Source organism: Gekko japonicus, unplaced genomic scaffold, assembly GCF_001447785.1.
Source record: "Gekko japonicus isolate JY-2015 unplaced genomic scaffold, Gekko_japonicus_V1.1 scaffold43, whole genome shotgun sequence".
In the NCBI taxonomy this organism is placed as follows: Eukaryota; Metazoa; Chordata; class Lepidosauria; order Squamata; family Gekkonidae; genus Gekko; species Gekko japonicus.
The window spans coordinates 1,212,222-1,232,030 of NW_015173123.1; the positions used below are offsets into that span (position 1 = coordinate 1,212,222).

Here is a 19,809-nt window from a genome sequence, read left to right on the forward strand (position 1 = left end):
AGAAAAGTGAGAAGTCTAGAACCACTTACTTGCTGGGCATTAAAAATGAACAATATAAAAATAGATAAGCCTTTCAGAAGCCTCCATATTCCAACATGGCTGATAGAGAAGACGAGAGTTAATAGATGCAGAGATTCTAGAAGCCAGTTCACACCAAGCTTCCCTTCAGACCAGTAGAGGAGGTTCCTTTTGCCTTTTTGGTGCCCTTTGAAATCTTTGCCATAGACAATGACCTAGGTTTGCCTAGTGGGCAGGTTAACCCTGGATACAGTCATTTTTTGGCATTCCCAAGGAGTCTCCCCCTCCCCCCCCCCGAGATACGTTTGTGGGTGCCATTGTGTAGCTTTTGGAATTAGCTTGGGGGCCAGCCACTTGAGAATGGCATTCTGGTTATTCCTTTGAGCCTTTGTAACCAAGACTACCAAAGACAGAGAAAAGCCCCTGATTCGTTTGTGCACTTCTGAGGCCTATAATTGCCTGGAATCCTGTGGAATGTGTGGAGTATTATACCACATTGTCTTTATCATCTTATGCTTGCACCTTCAGGCACCAGGTACATGAAAAAGAAGAGTTCAAGGCACTGAAGACTTTAAATATTTTCTACCAGGCTGGGACATCCAAAGCTGGGAATCCTGTGTTCTACTACATTGCTAGGCGGTAAGACGACTTCTTTTCCCATACTCTAGAATATTTACTGTTAAAAGTAATGAAATCGACCTATGGGGCAAATACATCTGTTTTTCTTTGTATTTGATAAATGTTACAAAATGTGTAATGCGTGCTGAAATGTCGTTGTGCATTTCTGATGTGAACCTGAGCTTTAAAAGAGCTCATGTAGGACAGAGGTTTTTGCCGTACTGCTGCTGCTCCTTTACCTACGCAAGGGCTCTGTGCTGACAGAGGTCTTCTTCTGTGGGTTAGCAGCACAGGCCCCACACAGGCAAGGAGTGACCCTGCGGTGTGCCCAGAAGGTTGGGCTTCGGTTTTATGTAGAGGCATAATATGTATCCACCCAGAGAGAGAAACAGCTCGGATTGATTGCTGCGGGGAATTTTTTTTTTTGTAGCAGTGCTGTACATTGTGGGGCTAGAAAGATGGCAAAGCTGTGACAATATTTGATTAAGGAGAGGTTTATGGGCTGAATAAATATATTATGCTACATTCGTGTTTCATCTTTTCTGGGAAAATTGTATGTTGTTATATTGCCATTGTGGAGTACAAAGCTTCGTAACCTCAATACGTGTATTTTTAAATGCTTTCGATAGATTCATGGGAGTGTAGTTGATCTTGGTGCCTTTTCTGCTTAGTCTCTGTCTTCTGGCGTCCACATGTCCCATTTTAGGCATGGATTTCAGGTTGTTCATTTTAGGTGAACTGACCATGATAGATTTGAGAAACTGGTCCGTTGATCACCCATTGGTTTGGCCCTGTGGAGATGCTGCCAGATAGTCTATGAAGGCAGGAGCACAGCCTGCCTGTTAAACGGAGCCATGCTGTCAACTGGGAGATGTGGCAGGGATGCCTTTCTTCTGAGTCTCACGCATGTGCACAACTCTAATCTAGGAAGGGGTGTGGCTTACTCAGCAGCGGTGTGCAGAGATCTTTCATGCCATCCCCGTCCAATTTAGCTGCGTGGCCTTTTCTTTCTTTGTCCTATGGGTCACGTGTGCTCTAATTTAGGTATCAAAAAGATAAGAATGGTGAAGGTTCAGGCAGAAGTCCGTGAACCCAAGTGCCCAGGATCGGGACTTGTCACCAGGGGAAATAAAGCAGAACTCCAGTGGCACCTTATAGTCAATAGGAGTTTTCATGAGCTCAGTTGTTCGGATAGTCGAAAGGGAAACCATTTTGAGAATACAAATAGGGGAAATTAAAGAACTGGTGGAAAGGAGGAGAATACAAATAGGGGAAATTAAAGAACTGGTGGAAAGGAAGAGAATACAAATAGGGGAAATTAAAGAACTGGTGGAAAGGAGGAGTCAGGACAGAGATTTGGTGGGAACCCTGTCAGAAGTCTTTCAAATGGCAGTTCTCTGTATAAGGAACTGAAACGGAATTAGTTTTGTTGGAGGGTTCGGGCTCTGGAGCCTTCGGAAAGGGAGTGGCTTTGAAAACACAGCCATGCTCAGTGGCTGGAAGGTGGCCAGGGTTGCTAGGCCACGTTTAACAAAGGGCTATTTGAACCAAGGTGATGTGTTTGCTGTACCTTTCAGTCTAGCTGGCCAAAGAGCAGCCCTGCCCAGTAGCCACAGCGTGCTGGACTGCAGGTGGATACCTGGCCGGGTCGCTCTGACTGGGGGGTTGTTGTGGCTTGCTGGGACGGGACGCCAGCCCTGGGGCGACTTGTACTTAGTAGAGTTAATCCGTTGCCTAAGAACAGAGCTCAGTTAACTTTTGGGCGTACTTTGTGCTTGCCGCTAGTTCTGGAGGTGAGATTTGATTGTGGTGGCACTCTGAACATCTGAGGCTTGGCTTGGGAGGTGGGGGGAGAAGGGGAGAAAGTAGCGCAGTGTGTTGCATGCAATTGGGAGGGAGGGAGGGAGGGGGCTCTTCCGTCTCCCGCACTTGCGCTGACCCTGGAAAGCAGCAAGATGGCCTCTTGCCTCCTGAACCTCTTCGAGGCGAGATCACAAGATCCCGCCCCCTGGCTCTTTTTCAGGGGGCTGGTGGATCTTGCCAAAAATTGCTTGTTAGGGGTGAATGAGTGAGCGCATTTGTGGCCCCCTGCTTAAGAGGCTGACCTCTTTCCTTAGGTTTGGCAAACTGGTGGCTCTACTGAAAATATGAGTGCGGGTCGTCTGACAGGGGCTTCTCCAAACAATCCTAGCGAGAGAAACGTGCTGCAATTGCATTCTTTATTAAGAACCATAAAGCAAATTTCATTTTAAACTGAGGCACATTCACATTGCTTCCTAGGCTGTCCCTCTATTGCTTTCAGGAATTTGGATATTAATATCTGAGTCCCTTGTTGTCTTTAGGTTGTCTTCTGTTGAGTAGCCCAGATTTCTACATACATTTCTTGCATTTTCTTCAACAGCTTCATTACTTTCATTTTACTTCACAGACCTATTTAATTCAGACTCTTCCTTGACCACCTTTCAGAGTGCAGCAGGTACTCCCTTTTTTAACATTGTCATGTATTGCTCTGCAAAACAAAAGCTGACGTTGCATACATACCCTGAGGATTACGGACACTCCTTTTTAACATCGACAATTGGTTTGATGCTTATCACATTGCAAAATGAAAGCTGAGTTTCCATCTATATCCTGATTAACAAAAACATTCACATGTCCCTTGTGGACTCTTGAGAAATGGTAACACCACAAAATGAAAAGAAAATATAAGAAAGCATGCACAGATTAGCAAAACACAGTGCCTTTGATGGAAGCTCATTCAGGAAAATTCCATTCTGGAATCTGAGTGATCAATTTTTTGTTTTTTTTAAAAGTTACATTCACAGACATAGAACAAATACAGAGATACAAAACTGAAGAGGGGTGGGATTGCTGTCACAGGAACATTGCCGTGGGAGGTGGTGGTATTCATGCTCGAAGCGGTGGTTTCTGATAAAACCAAATGAGGTCCATACAACATGACAGCCACCAGGATAGGCCAAACCCTGCTGAGCAGCGTCTTCATTCTGTATTTGTGAACAGTGAATATGGTTATTAGATGCCCTCTTTTGGGTGAACTTGCTTTCCTTATGACCTACCCTAGAGTAAATGGGCAGAGAGGCCCCCCCCCGGAGTATTAGAGCTTGGGGACTGGCCAGTGAAATAAATGGGCAGTAGGTTTAGAGCAGAGAAAATGAAGTGCTTCTTTACACAGTTATCTTGTGGCGCTCCAGATAGGTAACAACGGCAACTCAATTTAGAGGGCTTTTAAAGGAGACAAGACAAATTTGTGAATTGGTTGGCCTTCTCCAGGAATGGCTGTGGTCCCCTTTTTTAAGCCCGTGGCCTCTGTGCCATCCTGTAGATAGCCATTGGCCAGCTGAGTGTCACCTCTGAGCTTAGAGGTGGCCTGCCTGAGGGGCAGTTGCTCTGAGGAAGCCGGAAGGGAGGGCTGCTTGCAGGCTTTCCAGGCCTCCTGGTGGGCGGTGGAGGACACGGGAGGCTGTGCTGGGTGGGCTCCCGGCCTGTTCCATCCGGCCTGCTCTGAAATTTTCTACGTTTCCCCTGAAGGAAGTCCCAGTGAGTTTGGCAGGGCATAGTCCCCAGGAACTGTGCTTCGGGTCGCAAGCGCTAATCGAGCTATTTGAGACTCCTAAATTGAATAAAAAAATAACCAAAAACATTACATTGTGCATATTTCGCAAGTTTATTGCTGTTGGTATCAGATGTGTGCTTGGGAGAGGAACATGCCTCCTCTGTGACCTAATTTATACCAAAGACTTTCTGTGTTGCACCCTAGTTACTTCACTTCTACAGATTGGAGCATAGTGGCTGAGAGAATGTGCTGTGATCCGAGAGACGGTTTGTTCGCATCTCATCTTGGCTCCAAACCCATTAGGGCTGCTATCCTAAGGACACTTTCCTGGGAGAAAGTCCCTTTGATTTAAATGAGACTTGTGCGTGGACCCGCTTGGCACCGTTCCCTCCGTGGTGTTAGGCATGCAGCTCACTCTCTGCTCCCACCCTTCCCTCAGTGCTATGGGGGAAATAATATTGGCCTTCCCTAGAGGGGTGTTGGAAGGACCACCATAAATATACGTAAAATGCTTGAAACACTGAAAGGGTTATTATACGTTAGTAGTAGTGATAAAGTGAAGGTTTCCGAATCTCAGAGGTGTTGAGAGGTCATGAAAACGAAAGTAGCGCCTCTGTCCCACACACTAAAATCAACAAAAAGCATATAAAATGTTAATATTTTGAAATTAGGGTTACTGTGTTGTTCTGAAGCCCAGACCTGTAGTAAAAGGTTTGAATTTTGTTTTAAGGATTTCCCGGTTCTGTGGGTGACGGGACTGCTTATTCCAGGAGTCGAGCTGACAAACAGGCGCTGGCTTGCTTTTGGCTCACCTGGCTGGCTGTTTGTTTGTGTGTCTGTGGGAGAAGTCCCGTATTCTCGGTTTGGGGCTCAGAGGGCTAATGATGGATTTGCAGAAAGCATAGCGGCGAGAGCCATGAAAAGATCTGAGAAGCTTCTCTGCCATAACTCGGAAAAGCCCTGGCTCCGCACATCCCGCTAAAACGTTACTGGGTTGGTTTCAGATTTAGTGCTGAGTGGTTTCAGAGTAATTCCAGACGGTCACCTGCTCAGGACAGGTGCCTCAGAATCCATCCGCATTGCCCACTGTCATACCTCAGCTTACCTCACTAATCAGTAAGATGCTGCCCCAGTTTTTGCATTTAATCATAGGGGCTAGGAACATTTGCAAGCTCATACATATAAACCTCTGCAGAAACTATCTGCTTCTCTGTTAAACATCACATGGATCTGTGATTCTGGCCTTACAGGTTACTAAAGGTTGAGTTTCATTCCCAGCCCTCCCCTCCAATTGTCTTGCTGTCCGAAAATAAAATAATGAATTATTTTAGAAGTTTCCCCCAGTGTGTGCATCTTTTCCCCAAGCTCAGAATATCTGTTTGGAGATGTATACCTCATTGTTCTCCTCTATTAATTTCCATTTTCACACATATTCAATTAATTTGTCATTCCATACCTGCGAGCGGCTTCAAATTCTTACGATGCAACTGAAATGCAGGAGCCACTGGGAAGTCCCACGGGGGTGCTGGTTTTTAGTTCACCTGCCCATTCCTGCCATTTATATAGCATTTCAGGAAGGTAACACAGTCACAGACCTCAGCCGTGATTGGCTCCCGTGGCATGCAGACGTCTGCTTGTTGCTTTTTTCCAAGGCAACGAATGCATATGTGGAACACTTTCCCCCCTGCATCCATCAAGGAAGTAAGAGAGGGAGAAAATCAACATTCTCTTTCCTGAATCCTTTCCAGAGTCCACGCCCTAAAAGAAAAGGCAGAGCATCGATCTCCAAATCTGAGGAGGAAACATTCTGAGAGATCTTTAGAGGCCCCAAGTGTGGATCCAACTGTGTTTTCACTTAATATAAGACTGTAGAGCAACTTTTAATATGTTCAGAAAATATAAAAGGCTAATCACCTTGGAAAACAGTGAGTGACATGAAGCACAATTCCCAGGGGTCATTTCATAGAAAAAGAGCTAGGGGAACTCATTAGCATAACTCATTAGCATATGCCACACACCCTGACATCAGGGGCCCGGCGGTGGACCTGCAAGGCCGGCGGGAGTGCGAGGAAGCCCCACGAAGGCCCTCCCTGGCCCCAGGCAGGCAGGGGTGGGGAGAGGCGGGGATGAAGCAACTTACCCTCCCTCTTCTCCTGCCGCCTCCTGGCTGAATGAGGGCTGGAAGCGGGACGGCCGGAAGCAGGGGGCGGGGCTTCGTCATGTGCCCCGCCCCCCTGCACCTCACCCGGTGGAACTGCGTTCCCCCCCGAAATGACCTCTGACAATTCCTGAAATATGTGGCTGGTTTAACGGGCGTGGAGCAGCGGTCACTGGGGGTGTGGGGGGGTAGTTGTGAATTTCCTGCATTGTGCAGGGGGTTGGACTAGATGACCCTGGAGGTCCCTTCCAACTCTATGATTCTAAGGGAGAATTTTTTATTTTACTTATTTATTTGGAAAAATTTCTGTACCACCTCTCCAGAGAACCTGCTCAAGGTGGCTGACGGAGTAAAGCATGAGAAGCGCCATAAAACAGCATAAAAATAGCTTGAAAATTGATAAACGGTTAAAACACTTGCATTAAAATATCTACCCAGAGCATAAGATATTTAACAGCCTTAAAAGCCGGGGTAAGCAAATATTTTGGCCTAGTGCCTGAAAGAGGGCAACACAAGTCCCAGGTGAGCCTTAAAGAGAAGGAGTGAGGTGCCACCACTGATAAGGCCGTGTCTCTGGTTGCCACCCACCTCTCCTCAGCAGGCAGGGACACAGAGAGCTTAGGCAGGTCATGAGAGGGAGGGCAGGAAGGGTTGCCTCAGTGCTTAGTTCTTGTGGCCCTTTTGGACACGGCCAGGGAAATGCTGATTGCCACTTTGGGGTCAGGAAGCAATTGTTCTCCAGGCCAGCTTGGCTGGAGATGCTGGAGATTTTTTGTCATCTTCTGGGCATGGAGCCAGGGGAGTCACTGGGTGTGTGTGTGCGGGGGAGGTATTTGTGAATTTCCTGCATTGTGCAGGGGGTTGGACTAGATACCCTTGCAGCTCTGTGATTCTATGAGGGAGTACCTTCTCTGGGAGGCTGGGTGGTATGGAAGGGGAATCTGACCCCAGCCATTTAGGCCTTGCAGGTAATTGTGCACAGAAGTAGGTGGGCAGCCAGTGCAGATCTGTCGCCAGTGAGGAGAAGAGAGCTCAGGAAGCTCTCAGCTCTTCCTTGCACATGCTCTGCTCCCGCCAGAGGGATCCCCAGTTTGTGGCAGTGGATTGTTCCGGTGGAGGGGGGGGCACATTCATGACTCCCCAAGGGATTCCAGTAGGGTTTAGAAAACCCAAGGGATTGTTAGCAAGCAGCGTGCGTCTTTGTTTCCCAGGTATGCTACATGTTCTATTCAAGAGGTCTCTTTTCCTGGAATGGCCTGCTCTTTTTAAAAGGCACAATCATGCACTAATCCTACCTCTACCATGGGTAGGGCAGTACATTATGAAACCTGATCTTTGTGGTTTCACCTCGAGGAGGAAAAAACCTCTGATTATTTTTTGAGTGCATTCGTTACTAAGGTATCTCTTGTCTCCTATTCAGTGTAATACTCATGGTCAAACTAGCCTGAACTGTGGTCTATGGTCAGATGAGTTGTTTCGTTTTCATTTCTTGCTACGCAAATCCTAAAGCAGCTGAAGACCTGCTAGCAGATCACATTGTTGATCATATACAGGACACTGAGTAGAGCAACAGTTTCTGAAATCTCATTGTAGAGAACTTCCCTGTGTCAAGAAAGGAAAGAACCAGGATTCCTTGAGTTCTTCTAACCAAGGGCCAATGTGAAGGAGAGTTTGCCTTTTGAGCTTGTTCTGTGGATAAACAGCCACAGGGGCCTGAAGGTCTAACTACACAATATGTCAGCCATTCTGTGTCCCCAAGGCTTCCAGTATATTTTGAGCTCAAAAGGGTCCAATTTGGGCCAGGACCATGAGTGTGGGGAGGGGCTTTTTGAGCCATCCCACCACACCAGTATCTCAGTCAACAAACCAGTGTGGTGCAGGGGCTGACGAGTAGGTTGGAACTCCCACTCTGGCCCATGGTCACCAGCAAGCTTCTGCCACACCCCAACTTACCTCACAGGGTGGTTGTCATGAGGGAAAAATGAGACAGGGGGAGAACAATGTATTACGCTGCTTTCCCCACCTCCAGTGTCCCTGCCCTCTGGGGCTGTATTTGCTGTATTGGGAGAAGATACAGCTTCCATTTTTCCCAGTGAGGAAAACACCAGCTCTAAGAGGTGGTTTGGCATGCAAGGACTGCAGTGGGGGGGATTAATCCTCCCCCCCACACACACACAACCTCTCCATACCCCCCTCTCCCTGAGTTTGTGAGTTTATGGCTGGATCTCCCAGTGCCTCATTCAGTTTGATCCCAAGAGACCTGCTTTGGCCAGCTGGAGGCCTTGCTCATGTAGGTTGGAGAGGCTGGAGGCCGGTCAGTGCATGGAGATCCTAGCAGAAAGATGGATTTTCACAACCGCCCTGCAAGTAGGTTAGAGCAAGAGTCACACATTAAGCTTCATGGCTGTGGGCTCTTGAGCCCAGGTCTCCCCAGCCGTCAGAGTGACTCTGGCTTTGGTTACACTTCAGGTGTTGTGGCCAGCACCACCGTCTCCGAAGGGTCATCCCTGCTTTTTCTCTCCCACGCGGGAAAGGGCGCCTCTTCCAAGATGGCACCCAAGAAGCCAAGAGCATAGTCCATCAGAGGTGTAATGTAGCTTGCGTGCACGGCTTTTTGGCTTTTCATTCTGCACAGGCCCTGCTGGAAACAGCCTGTCGTGTCAAATGAAGCCTCCCCCCCCCACCCCGCAGTTTTTATGAGTATGTTTAAAATTTGGGGCTCCATGAACTGAGCTCACCTTTAGCAGATCAAAAAGCTGCTTAACTGATTTCATCTAACCAATCAAATAAACTGTTTGCAGCCCTAAAACTTAGGTTTGAATTGTAGGCAAATGTCCTCAGACTGTCACAGAAAAAAGTTGACCCTGTTAAATTAATGAAGGCAGCTTGTATGAAGTGAGTCTTGTGGCTCTTGAATGTGTTTGTTGCTACCTTCTTTGAAAACATTATGTAGAATGCATGGGACAGGAGATCTTATGACCACCTCTTATTGATCCTTAGGTAACCTGTTCTTACACAGATAACAGGTATGAACAGAAGACTGCCAAACCTGGTGTCATTATGCCCATAATTTTCTGACACTTTGAATTTTGTCAGAGATTTGTATCTACCACAGACAATCCTTGTGTTGGTGGGACCCCTCTGAATATTATGTGAATCTGTGCTGCTTCATTTCCAAACTTACTGGACCTCCAGTCTTGTCCAGTAGAGGACAAGTATGGTCTATGGCAGCTCCACATGTTCCATTTGCTGTGGGGAGAACATTGGTGTTCCGCTACAGCAAAGGATTAATATGCTGCTGCTGCTCCTGCTCCACATGGGTGTTCCCCACACCTCTGTTTTTATAGAACATGACCTAATCAGGTCTCTTAGCCACAGGTACACTTGTGTGGTATTCATATGTCACACAACTCCTGCAGCAATCGGCACATGTGTGAAGTTGATGTTAGAGAGAGAGCTAGTTTGGTGTTGGAGAGCCAGTTTGGCGTAGTGGTTAGGAGCACGGACTTTAATCCAGGAGAACCGGGTTTGATTCCCCACTTCTCCACATAGAGCTCCTGGTGTGACCTTGGGTCAGTCATAAGTTCTTTTTTTTTAAAAAAAAAAAATTGGGTTTTATGCATAATAGACAAACACCCACACCAACAAACAGCAATTTTCCCCCCTTTTTCCCCCTCAATACATCACATTGCTTTGACCAATTGGTTATTTCTACATCCTTCACATATTTTCTCTACCCTTAACCAACTATCATCATTGCATGACACAAAAACCTATTATTCACAACTACCTTTTACTCGTCGTCTCTGTTCAATCACTAGTCATCCTTCATTTTAATTGTATAACAAAATTGTATATTCCTGAGGCTTCACCAATCAGATCACATCGTTTAAATAGTTCTACTCTATGGTATCATAGGTTTTACCAAAAATCCTCCAACACCCATTAAACTTTAACGTTTTAACAACATACTGTTACCTACATTTATTTACTCTTCCCTCACTATATATAACTAAATTGTCAAAATAAACAAAGCCCTAAATTACAGTAACCTACTTGTAACAGTTTACCTATTATAAATTATCTTCCACATGCAGTACAACCATATCACAATACAGAGAAGAAAAAAAACAGACAAACTAGAAAACCTGAAATTTATTGCCTTGCCACCTATATTTCTTGGGTTTTTACCTTTCTATAATTTCATTTAGTCACGGACCTATATAACACCATCAACAATGATTAATATACCAAGGTAGCAAGTAATTTGATCTTAAATTCATTCTATTTTTGCCAACAAAAGTTCCATTTCAGTTAATTTACAAATACCAAGATAGCCAGCAATTATGACTCATTTTTATCAGTCAGAAATTCCATTTCAATTAGTTTATAACATAACAACTAAAACAGGATAAATTATATTTTTACTGATCACAAGTAAAGAGAAATAAAGAAAAACAATAACCCTAAATCACAAAAACCTACAAATAACACCTCCTCTATACTTCTTGGATTTTAACATTTCTGCAGTTTCCATTTAATCCCAAACATATATGTAAACACCAACTATAATTAACTAAGTATCAAACAATTTAATCATAACTATAACTCCTTCTAGTTTTACCAACAGTAGATTCTACTTCAATTAATTTAGTATTAGGCAATTTGGGCAAAATAAATTATTTTCTTGCAAATCACTTCTTCCCTCCCAACACCACTACTTTGTACCTTGCAGCCAGCTATTCCAGATAAAAGACGACCGGTAATTTTTAATTTATCACTAATAATAACAACCAACACAATAATCCTGTATTCCAGCTTTCCCCCCCCTCGGTTTTCCCCATCCTCTTCTAGGTGCCGTAAGTCCTTGTACTCTTGCCATTTCTTTTCCAAAAAGTCTCTTGCACCATCCTTTAACTTTTTCCTCAGTTGTTTAAATGTTGTCTTTAGAGCTCTCTTTAATCTTTTGTGTTGGTATCTTTTTCCCTCTCCAAGAAAGTTTTGAGAAGCATTTTCTACTTACTCCTGATTTCAGTTTCAGTTTTCTTTGCGTCTTCAGCACACATTTGTGAGGGTCTACTTTTTGTATCTCCACAGTTGTCAGCACCATCTGAGTGTCGTAAGTCTCTCTCTCCTGCTCCTGCTCTCGTTCCTGTTCTTCCCCCCTTCTTCGCGTTTCTTGCGTTGTTTCATTCTTGCGTTGTTTCATTCTTATCTTTCCCTTCAAGGGGTAAGCTCTGTGACTTTCTCATCACATTTTCGCAGGCTGCTTTAAATGCTTGTTTCATCTCTTTAATCAGAAGGTTTTGAAACTGTTCCCATGTAAGGTCAGAGATTTTAGTGTCCTCATCCATTTCCTCACTGGTCTCCTCCTCCTCCATTTTCTTCACTCTTAACTCAAGCACTCCAGCACTCCTAAGCTTCCTATTATACAGGCTGTACAACTTCTGAAGGATAAAGTTACTTTCAGCAACGGACGAGCAAAAATAAATCCTTACCCCTCTTCAGTCTCTTCAATCTCTGTTCCCCCAACAATTTTTTCTGGCCGTATAAAGGGGTATAGTACTCAAGTTCAGTCAACAATTTCTTTTTCCATGTGATGTATCACTTTGTTTCCCCCAAAAAATAATTTAAAGTTAAAAAGTCCGGATGGCAGCGTCTGAAGAGAGCATGGCGGCCATGTTCTTCTCCTTCTGTCGTTCCCGTTTCGGGGCAGTTCTGGTCACCTCCCCCGCATTGCCAGTTACGGGGGGGGGGCAGAAAGACGCCCCCTACTCCAACCCTCTCTCCGGGAGGGGTGGGCGAAGTCTCCCGGACCCCTGGGAGCCTCGCAAAAGAGCGACAGTGAATCGGGCTGCTCGGAGCAAACCGAGCGTCTGCCTGTCGTCGCACCGTACCGGAAGCTCCTCTTTGATCCCTCGGGTCAGTCGTAAGTTCTTTCGGAGCTGTTCTCTCAAGAGCAGTCCTTGAGAGAGCTCTCTCAGCCCCACCTACCTCACAGGGTGTCTGTTGTGGGGAGGGGAAGGGAAAGGAGATTGTAAACTGCTCTGAGACTCCTTTGGGTAGTGAAAGGCAGGGTATAAATCCAATTTCCTCCTCCTCCTCCTCCTCCTCCTCCTCCTCCTCCTCCTCCTCCTCCTCTTCTTCCTCTTCTTCTTCTTCCTCCTCTTCCTCTTCTTCTTCCTCCTCCTCTTCTTCTTCTTCTTCTTCTTCTTCTTCTTCTTCTTCTTCTTCTTCTTCTTCTTCTTCTTCTTCTATCTTTTTGTTGATTGTCAGATTCCTGAGCTTTGGCTTGTGCAGTTGACATTTGTGCCACAGGTACATTGGCTACATCCAGTAGGGCTGGTAGTTATATGCTGGCCACATAAGAAACATTAAGCGTTCTCTTTCTCTCCCCCTCCATGCAGACACTTCATCCAGACCGCAAAATATTGCTCCAGGCAATACTTTTGCGCTGCTTTGGAAATTCAGTCAAACACCAAGAGTCCCATAAATGTGGGGTGGCCACAGAAACTTCCAATCAGCGTCTTGAATTCTGTTCAAAACCTATGCCCAGGGATGGTGTAGGTCCTAAGTCTCTCTTTAGAATCTTTTTTTTTTAAGTATGAAAAGACAAATACAAAATGACTTCAGCAAACAAAAAGGACTTCCGGTTTATGGATCAGTGATGCCGGTCGTTCTCCCCAGACCTCAGGGGAGCAACTCGCACACCAGCGGCATGGAGGGGTGCTACCTCAAGTAGCACTGACACGGAGCCTTTGCGAAAGGCTCCAGGCCACAGGGCTTTTGAGGGGCAGCCTCTTCGATGGCTAAATGCTGGAGAATTGAGGCTTCCCTCCGCCCTGACGGTCCTGCCGCTGTGTGGCCCTCAGGCAGAAGCTGATTCGACTGAGACAAGCGCTGGAGATCAAGCGGAATATCATTTACTGTGAGCGAGGTCAGAGAAATGACCGACAATGAATGATAGTTCAAAATAAATGGAATATTTTGAAAGCAAACTAACCCCCCCCGTGGGAAAAGTGGAGCGCAAAGAGGGACGCCTCTTATGCGAACAGACAGATAAGTGTAGCGAAGGGGGCAGGGGGGGAAGCAAGCAGCGATTTTGTTTTGAGGGACTTACTTGAGCGCTGACATCGAGGTGATGATTTTTCGAGTCTGCGAGAAGCGGTTTGGAATTGTAAACAATTGTATAAAATGGCGACCTTGCAAAGCAAGTTTAAAGCGAAACCGGCGGGTAGTCAGAGCCCTAAACCGGAAGAGAAAGCAGATGTCATGAAAATGTTAGCGGATATGCTCAAGCCAGTGATGGAGCAACTCGATGGTATTAACCAGCAACTGACCTAGCTGAATCAAAACTTCACATCCCAGCAGCTACAACTGGCAGAAAAGGCGAAGAAGGTGGAGCATACGACTGAGAGAATTAAAGAGATAGACACTACAAACAAGAAAATGAAGAAAAGAATGGGGGAAGTTGAAGCAAAACAAAACTTCCAAGAAAACCGTTTGTTACAGCTACAAATGGAAAAAGCCAATATGATTCTCAGATTCCAGAGAGTTCCTGAATCGCAAACGGAGGATCTGAGGAAGCTGCTCAGCGAGATCATTGCTCCAGCAATAGGCTCAACAGCGGATGAACTGGTAAAAGAGATGGAGAGTGCTTATAGGGCATACTCCAATTATATAAAAAAATAGCCTGCCTGGAGAAATTGTGGTCAGATTCTCAAGAAGACAGACCAGAGATGCTATTTTAAAAGCGACTTCAGCAACTCCACTGAAAATGGGGAATATAAACATTAAAACTTTAAAAGACATTCCATTTGAAATTCGCCAAAAGAGGAAAAGCTATAAGGACTTAATTTCTTTTCTTCAAACCAATGGAATTTCATACAGGTGGGCGATCCCAGAGGGTGTCATCTTTAAAATCAATGAAAAAAGAGGAAAGATTGACTCCATTTTCAAAGCCAAAGAATTTTTGAGACGCCAGTTGGGATTGGAGGAAGAATCCAAAGATGAAGAATCGAAATCAAATGACTCTGCTACCTCTGGAACAGAAGAGGACTCTGCTGTAGAAACGGGTGCAGGGGCAACGAAAGTTACATATGATTTCAGAGACAGAAAACCGAAGTAAAGGCAGAAGGACTCTGAAAATTGCCTTTTGAAGCAAATAACAAGAAGATGCTCAGAACGTTCTCTCACAACAACTAACATACTAACATTGAAGCCGAGACAAACAAGAACTCTACAAGTATATTGTTGTACTAACACTTTTATTAATAACACTTAGATTAACATGGATATGATCTCCTCCTCTTGGGTTTTTAGTGTAGTGTGGTTATCTATCCTTTATCCTTAGATGTAATCCCCTTTCCTTATATTTTCTTTGTAGTTTTGTAGTCTTATAAAAAAATAATAAGAAATATCCCTCCGGGGATTAAAAAAAAAGCAAACAAAAAGGAAAGACTATTTATGTATGTACAATAGAAAAATTACATAAGAGGATATCACAAATCATAACATCTAAGACTATATTCAAGTACCCTTTGTAACCAAGAAAATTTGTGGCAGGGTATGAGCTTTTGTGAGTCACTGCTCACTTCTTCAGATACCTGAAGAGGTGAGCGGTGACTCATGAAAGCTCCTCCCCTGCCACAAATTTTGTTAGTCTTTAAGGTGCTACTGGACTCTTGCTCTTTTCTACAGCTACAGACAGACTAACACAGCTACCCATTGTGATCTGTCTTCATAACCAAAGTGGCTGTTATTTAAATATACTTTTAACATATATTGTTTGGATCCAGACAAGTGATTCCATGGGCGGGAGAATTTCTACTGGCACAGTGTAAGTTTCTGGCCTGCCTTCTCCCACAAGGCAGCCAGAATTCTCCCCTGCATTTCTGGCTGGGGGGAGAGCCAAGAAAGTCACACTCTACAGACCAAAATTCTTGCACCCGTGGAAATGGATATCTGAATGCCAGGCCTTCTTGCTAATCATAGCTGGTGGATTATGCAGTTACCACAGCTGAATAAAGGGAGGCCACACGGTTACAAACAAATCTCAAATCTAGCTTTTCTTTGACTTGATATACTTGTAATTTCTGATCTTATCCATGAGCTTTTTTTCCCTGGGGTAGTGATGGTGGAAAGTGCTGCTGGAGGAGGGAGGAGGAACTTAAATACATGCTTTGCTTTCCAGTTAGATGGCCTCCCAAAGCAGCTTACAAATGAAACCACCCCAGTGTCCAGGATACATCATAGCAACAGAAATGTCCTGCTACTACTCTGACCAATTTATTTATTTAGTTAAAACATTTATTAACTGCCTTTCTCCCTTGCAGAACTCAAGGTGGCTTCCAATATAAAACATTATACAAACACAATAAAAACAAACAATTATAAAACCCATAAAGAGTCACAATTTTAAAACTCCAATTAGGACTACCAATAATAAAAGCTAAATCAATCAAAAGCAGTCCTAAGTAAAACAGTATTCAACTCCCTCCTAAAGACTGAAAGTGAGGGGGCCAGTATAATTGCTGTAGTATTTGGAGGTCACATGCTCCCAATAGCTGGCCCAACCAACAGTCTAGCTGCAGCATTCTGTTCTAGCTGCAGCTTCTGAACACTCTTCAAGGGAACCCCCAAGTAGGACAAATTGCAGTAGTCCAGCCTTGATATAACTAAGGCATGGCTCACTGTTGCTAAATCTGACTGAACCAGGAATGGATGCAGCTGACCCACCAGCTAGTGCTGGGCAAATGCACTCCAAACTGTCACAGCCACCTGGTTTTCTAAGGTGACCACTGTGTCAAGCAGCACTCCCAAGCTGCGAACCTGGATTTTCAAGGGGAGCATAACCCCCATCCAAGACAGGAGAGAGCTCAAGTACTAGGTCTGCCTTTCTACTAACCCAGATAATCTCTGTCTTGTCAGGATTAGGCATCAACTTGTTCACCCTCATCCAGCCCATACTGGCTCCAGGCAACGGTTCAGAATATCAGCAGCATCCTCGGAACTAGGTGGGAAAGAAAGGCAGAGCTGGGTATCCTCTACAGGTTGGTGATGTCGCAGCCCAAACCTCCTGATGACCTCAACCCCAGCGGCTTCATATAGATATTAAATAGCATGGTGTAGTAGAGCTTTGCTTCTGCAGAGAAGAGGACTCCTGGGCCACTGTATCGGGGAGGGAGCACCCTTCATGGATGAGGCGGGTGGTGACTGGAGAGGGATCCTTTTCAGGGCTTGCTTAATTAGAGAATTCAAGGGCTGCTTTTAGACTCAGCCAAGAGGGTCCTCCCCTGTCCTCTCTGAGCACCAGCTGAAGACTTCCCTGTTCTCCAAAGGTAAGTGAAGCTCACTTCTTTTGTGTGCTTGCTTATTTGGCTTTTATCTGTCTTTTGCACAATCACTCATATGGTTTCTTTAAACTTTTGAATGTTTGTTCTTTGTACACCACTCTGGGGACGTCTCAATATGTGTGAAGCAGCCCTTGAACTCTCTAATTAAAAGGGCCCAGTGGCTTCTGCGCTGGATGTGCAGATCAGTTAGAGTGGTTCTTCAGTGGGATGGGCTTCCTCTTGGGAGGCGGTGGGCTCTCCTCCTTTGGAGGTTTTCAAACAGAGGCCAGATGGCCCTCTGACAGCAGCGCTGATTCTGCGAACTTAGGCAGATCACAAGAAGGGAGGGCAGGAAGGGTTGCCTCAGTGCTTAGTTCTCGTGGCCCTTTCTCACACGCCCAGGGAAATGCTGATCGCCACTTTGGGGTCAGGACGTAGCAATTTTTCTCCAGGCCAGTTTGGAGGTTTTTTGTCATCTTCTGGGCATGGAGCAGGGGTCACTGGGGGTGTGGAGGGGGAGGTATTTGTGAATTCCCTGCATTGTGCAGGGGGTTGGACTAGATGACCCTGGAGGTCCCTTCCATCTCTATGATTCTATGACCAGGCCATCTCATTTGGCTTTGAAGGTTTTGGATGTAGACCTCTCTCCCCTGTTGATCCATCTACTGCTCTTCTTTCCTCTAATTTGGCACAAATGCTGAAAGCTAGACATGAAACACAGTCATGGCACTGGCACCCATAGTTATTTGAGGCATCTCTGATGTGGTTACTTCTCTTCTCTGCTTGACACCACAGTGGTGTTGCACAATATATCCATGGTGGGGCACCTCTCGCCCTCTCGGCACATTGTCGGAGGATCAGCCATCGCTTTAGCACTTTGGAGCTCTCAGAGAGTTCTCCGCCTGACCTTGCAGACCTGGAGGCGGTTTATTCCCATCCTTGCTTGGCTGAAGGGGCAGGGCTGTGTGCAGGGCTGCGTTGGGTGGGGACAAGCCTTGGGATCCTTGAGTTCTCTTGACATCCCAAAAATTTGCTGTTGCATCCTGCCTGTGCCTTAGATGTTGCCTTCTTCCTGCTATCTTTAAAAAAAATCACTAAAGTTGTTTTGTGCCAGGGAAGCTGGCTGGGTGACCTTGGGCCAGTCCCACTCTGTCAGCCTAACCTACCTCACAGGGTTGTTGTGAGGATAAAGTGGAGGGCAAGAGAATGAGGTAAGCCGCCTTGGGTCCCACCTGGGGAGAAAGGCGGGCTACAAATGAAGTTAATAGATAAATGTATGATGGACTTCCGTAGGAACCTCCCCACCCCTGCGGATGCCATCCGGGGCTCCCCCTGGGTCCCTCTGCAGGGGGTGTCTGGAGATGGGGCCTTTTCTGTTGTGGAGCTCGCTCCCCAGAGACACCCACGGCACTAGATGTGCCATCCTATAGGTGCCATGCCATTATGATTTGCCCAGGTGTGTGGTGGTTGATTGATGTTTAGGACACAGTAGGTGGGAGGAGAGGAACCACGCTGCGGACTCCTCAGAAACAGCAGGATAAATATGTAATCTGCAAATATACGTTTGTCCTTCCTTGTTCACCTGTTTACATTTTCACGGGTACATTTAGGGCTGCTTTGGCAGACACTTGAGAAAGAGGAAGGTGTCAATGGGCCCTGGGCTGCCTGGCCGGTGAGCTGGGCTTTTCAGAAAGCATGAAGGCCCTGCAAGAGATCCTCTGGTGCCTCCCAAGGAATCGTGTGTGAAGCTCTGTGGTGTCAGATGGTTCCTTTCCATCTGACAATTAGGTGCTATTCTTGCCTTTCTGCTTGTCTTGTGGGTGTATAATTTTCCCAGCCAGGAAAGGACTGGTTACGGTCTGAAGGCCTACGTGCTGCTTTGACTTGTGGCATACACAGACTCAGTTTAGTTCTGTTTCGTCAGTGCTATGGTCACCGCTTTGGGAACTTCCTCTCATTGTTGAACCACCAGTGCTCAATGTGCTCATTCACAATGGATTCAGACCCATTCTGCCCCACGCAACTGGTGAGTTGGATGGACTTCAGTTAAAAGCTGGGCATGGGAGATGCTATTGCATGAAATCTTCTCCTTTGGCACCCCCTTCTGCATAGTAGTAGAAGTGCATTTATTCTCCATTTGTGAGCTTGAGGCATCTTGAAGCACATAGAGCCCCGGCCTCTAAGAACTGGTAGCTCCCGTCAGGGGCTCTAGATCTGATGTGGCAATAGGCTGAAATTTATTTTACTAAAATATTTCTGTCCTGCCTTTCCTCATGACTCAGGGCTGCTTACAAATCAGAAATGAACAAAGTGCCAGTTACCTTGGCCTTCCAGAGGACAGTCATAGTTTGGATTGCACTTGTGTATCTGTTGCTCTCCAGGCCCTCCCCCCCCACTTCCAAATTAATGTACGAAGGGGAATTCAAGCATTTCTCCCTGCAAGGAGATGCATAACTTATTATTGTCAAGACCAGCTCTCTCTCTCTAGGGGTGTGCATTCAGCTATAACTGAACCGAACAAATACCCCCCAAAGCCATAATTTTCCGGCTTTTTTCGGATTCATTTTGCTATACGAAACAGGTCTCATTAAACCTAACAGCCGGCTCAGCCGCCAGTCAGCTGTTGGGTTTAAATGCCTTTCTTTCGGCTGCGGGGCATCTGGAGAAGATTTTAACGAGTGCTTTTAGAAATTGTATTGTATTATATTTATTTATTTATTTATTTGATTTTTACCCTGCCCTCCCCGCCAAGGCATGCTCAGGGAGGCTTATACAAAAAGCAATAGATAAAACAGCAATAAATATCAATATAAAATACACAACAAAGTGCAAAAGGGTATATTTGTATGCACTTTATCACAGCTGTACCATTGCTATGTTAATTGTTTTAATAATTATGTTGTGTATTTTATATTGATATTTATTGCTGTTTTATCTATTGCCTTTTGTGTAAGCCGCCCTGAGCCTGCCTTGGCGGGGAGGGTGGGATAAGAATCAAATAAATAAATAAATTAATAAATTTATTTGGATTGAGTACTGTGGTTTTTGTGTTGGATGTTTTTACTATGTTTTTATATGTTTTTACCTATGGCAAGGCTAACAACCTT

At 45.4% G+C, this 19,809-nt stretch overlaps 1 protein-coding gene across 1 annotated transcript in view; it reads left to right on the top strand.

Annotated features, from left to right (window-relative positions):
- Positions 1-19,809, top strand: part of NF1 (neurofibromin 1) — a 306,134-nt gene that overhangs the window by 119,652 nt on the left and 166,673 nt on the right. Inside the window, exon 36 of the mRNA XM_015421915.1 lies at positions 547-657. Coding sequence (XP_015277401.1) covers positions 547-657 — 111 coding nt within the window. The remainder of the gene's footprint in view (positions 1-546; positions 658-19,809) is intronic.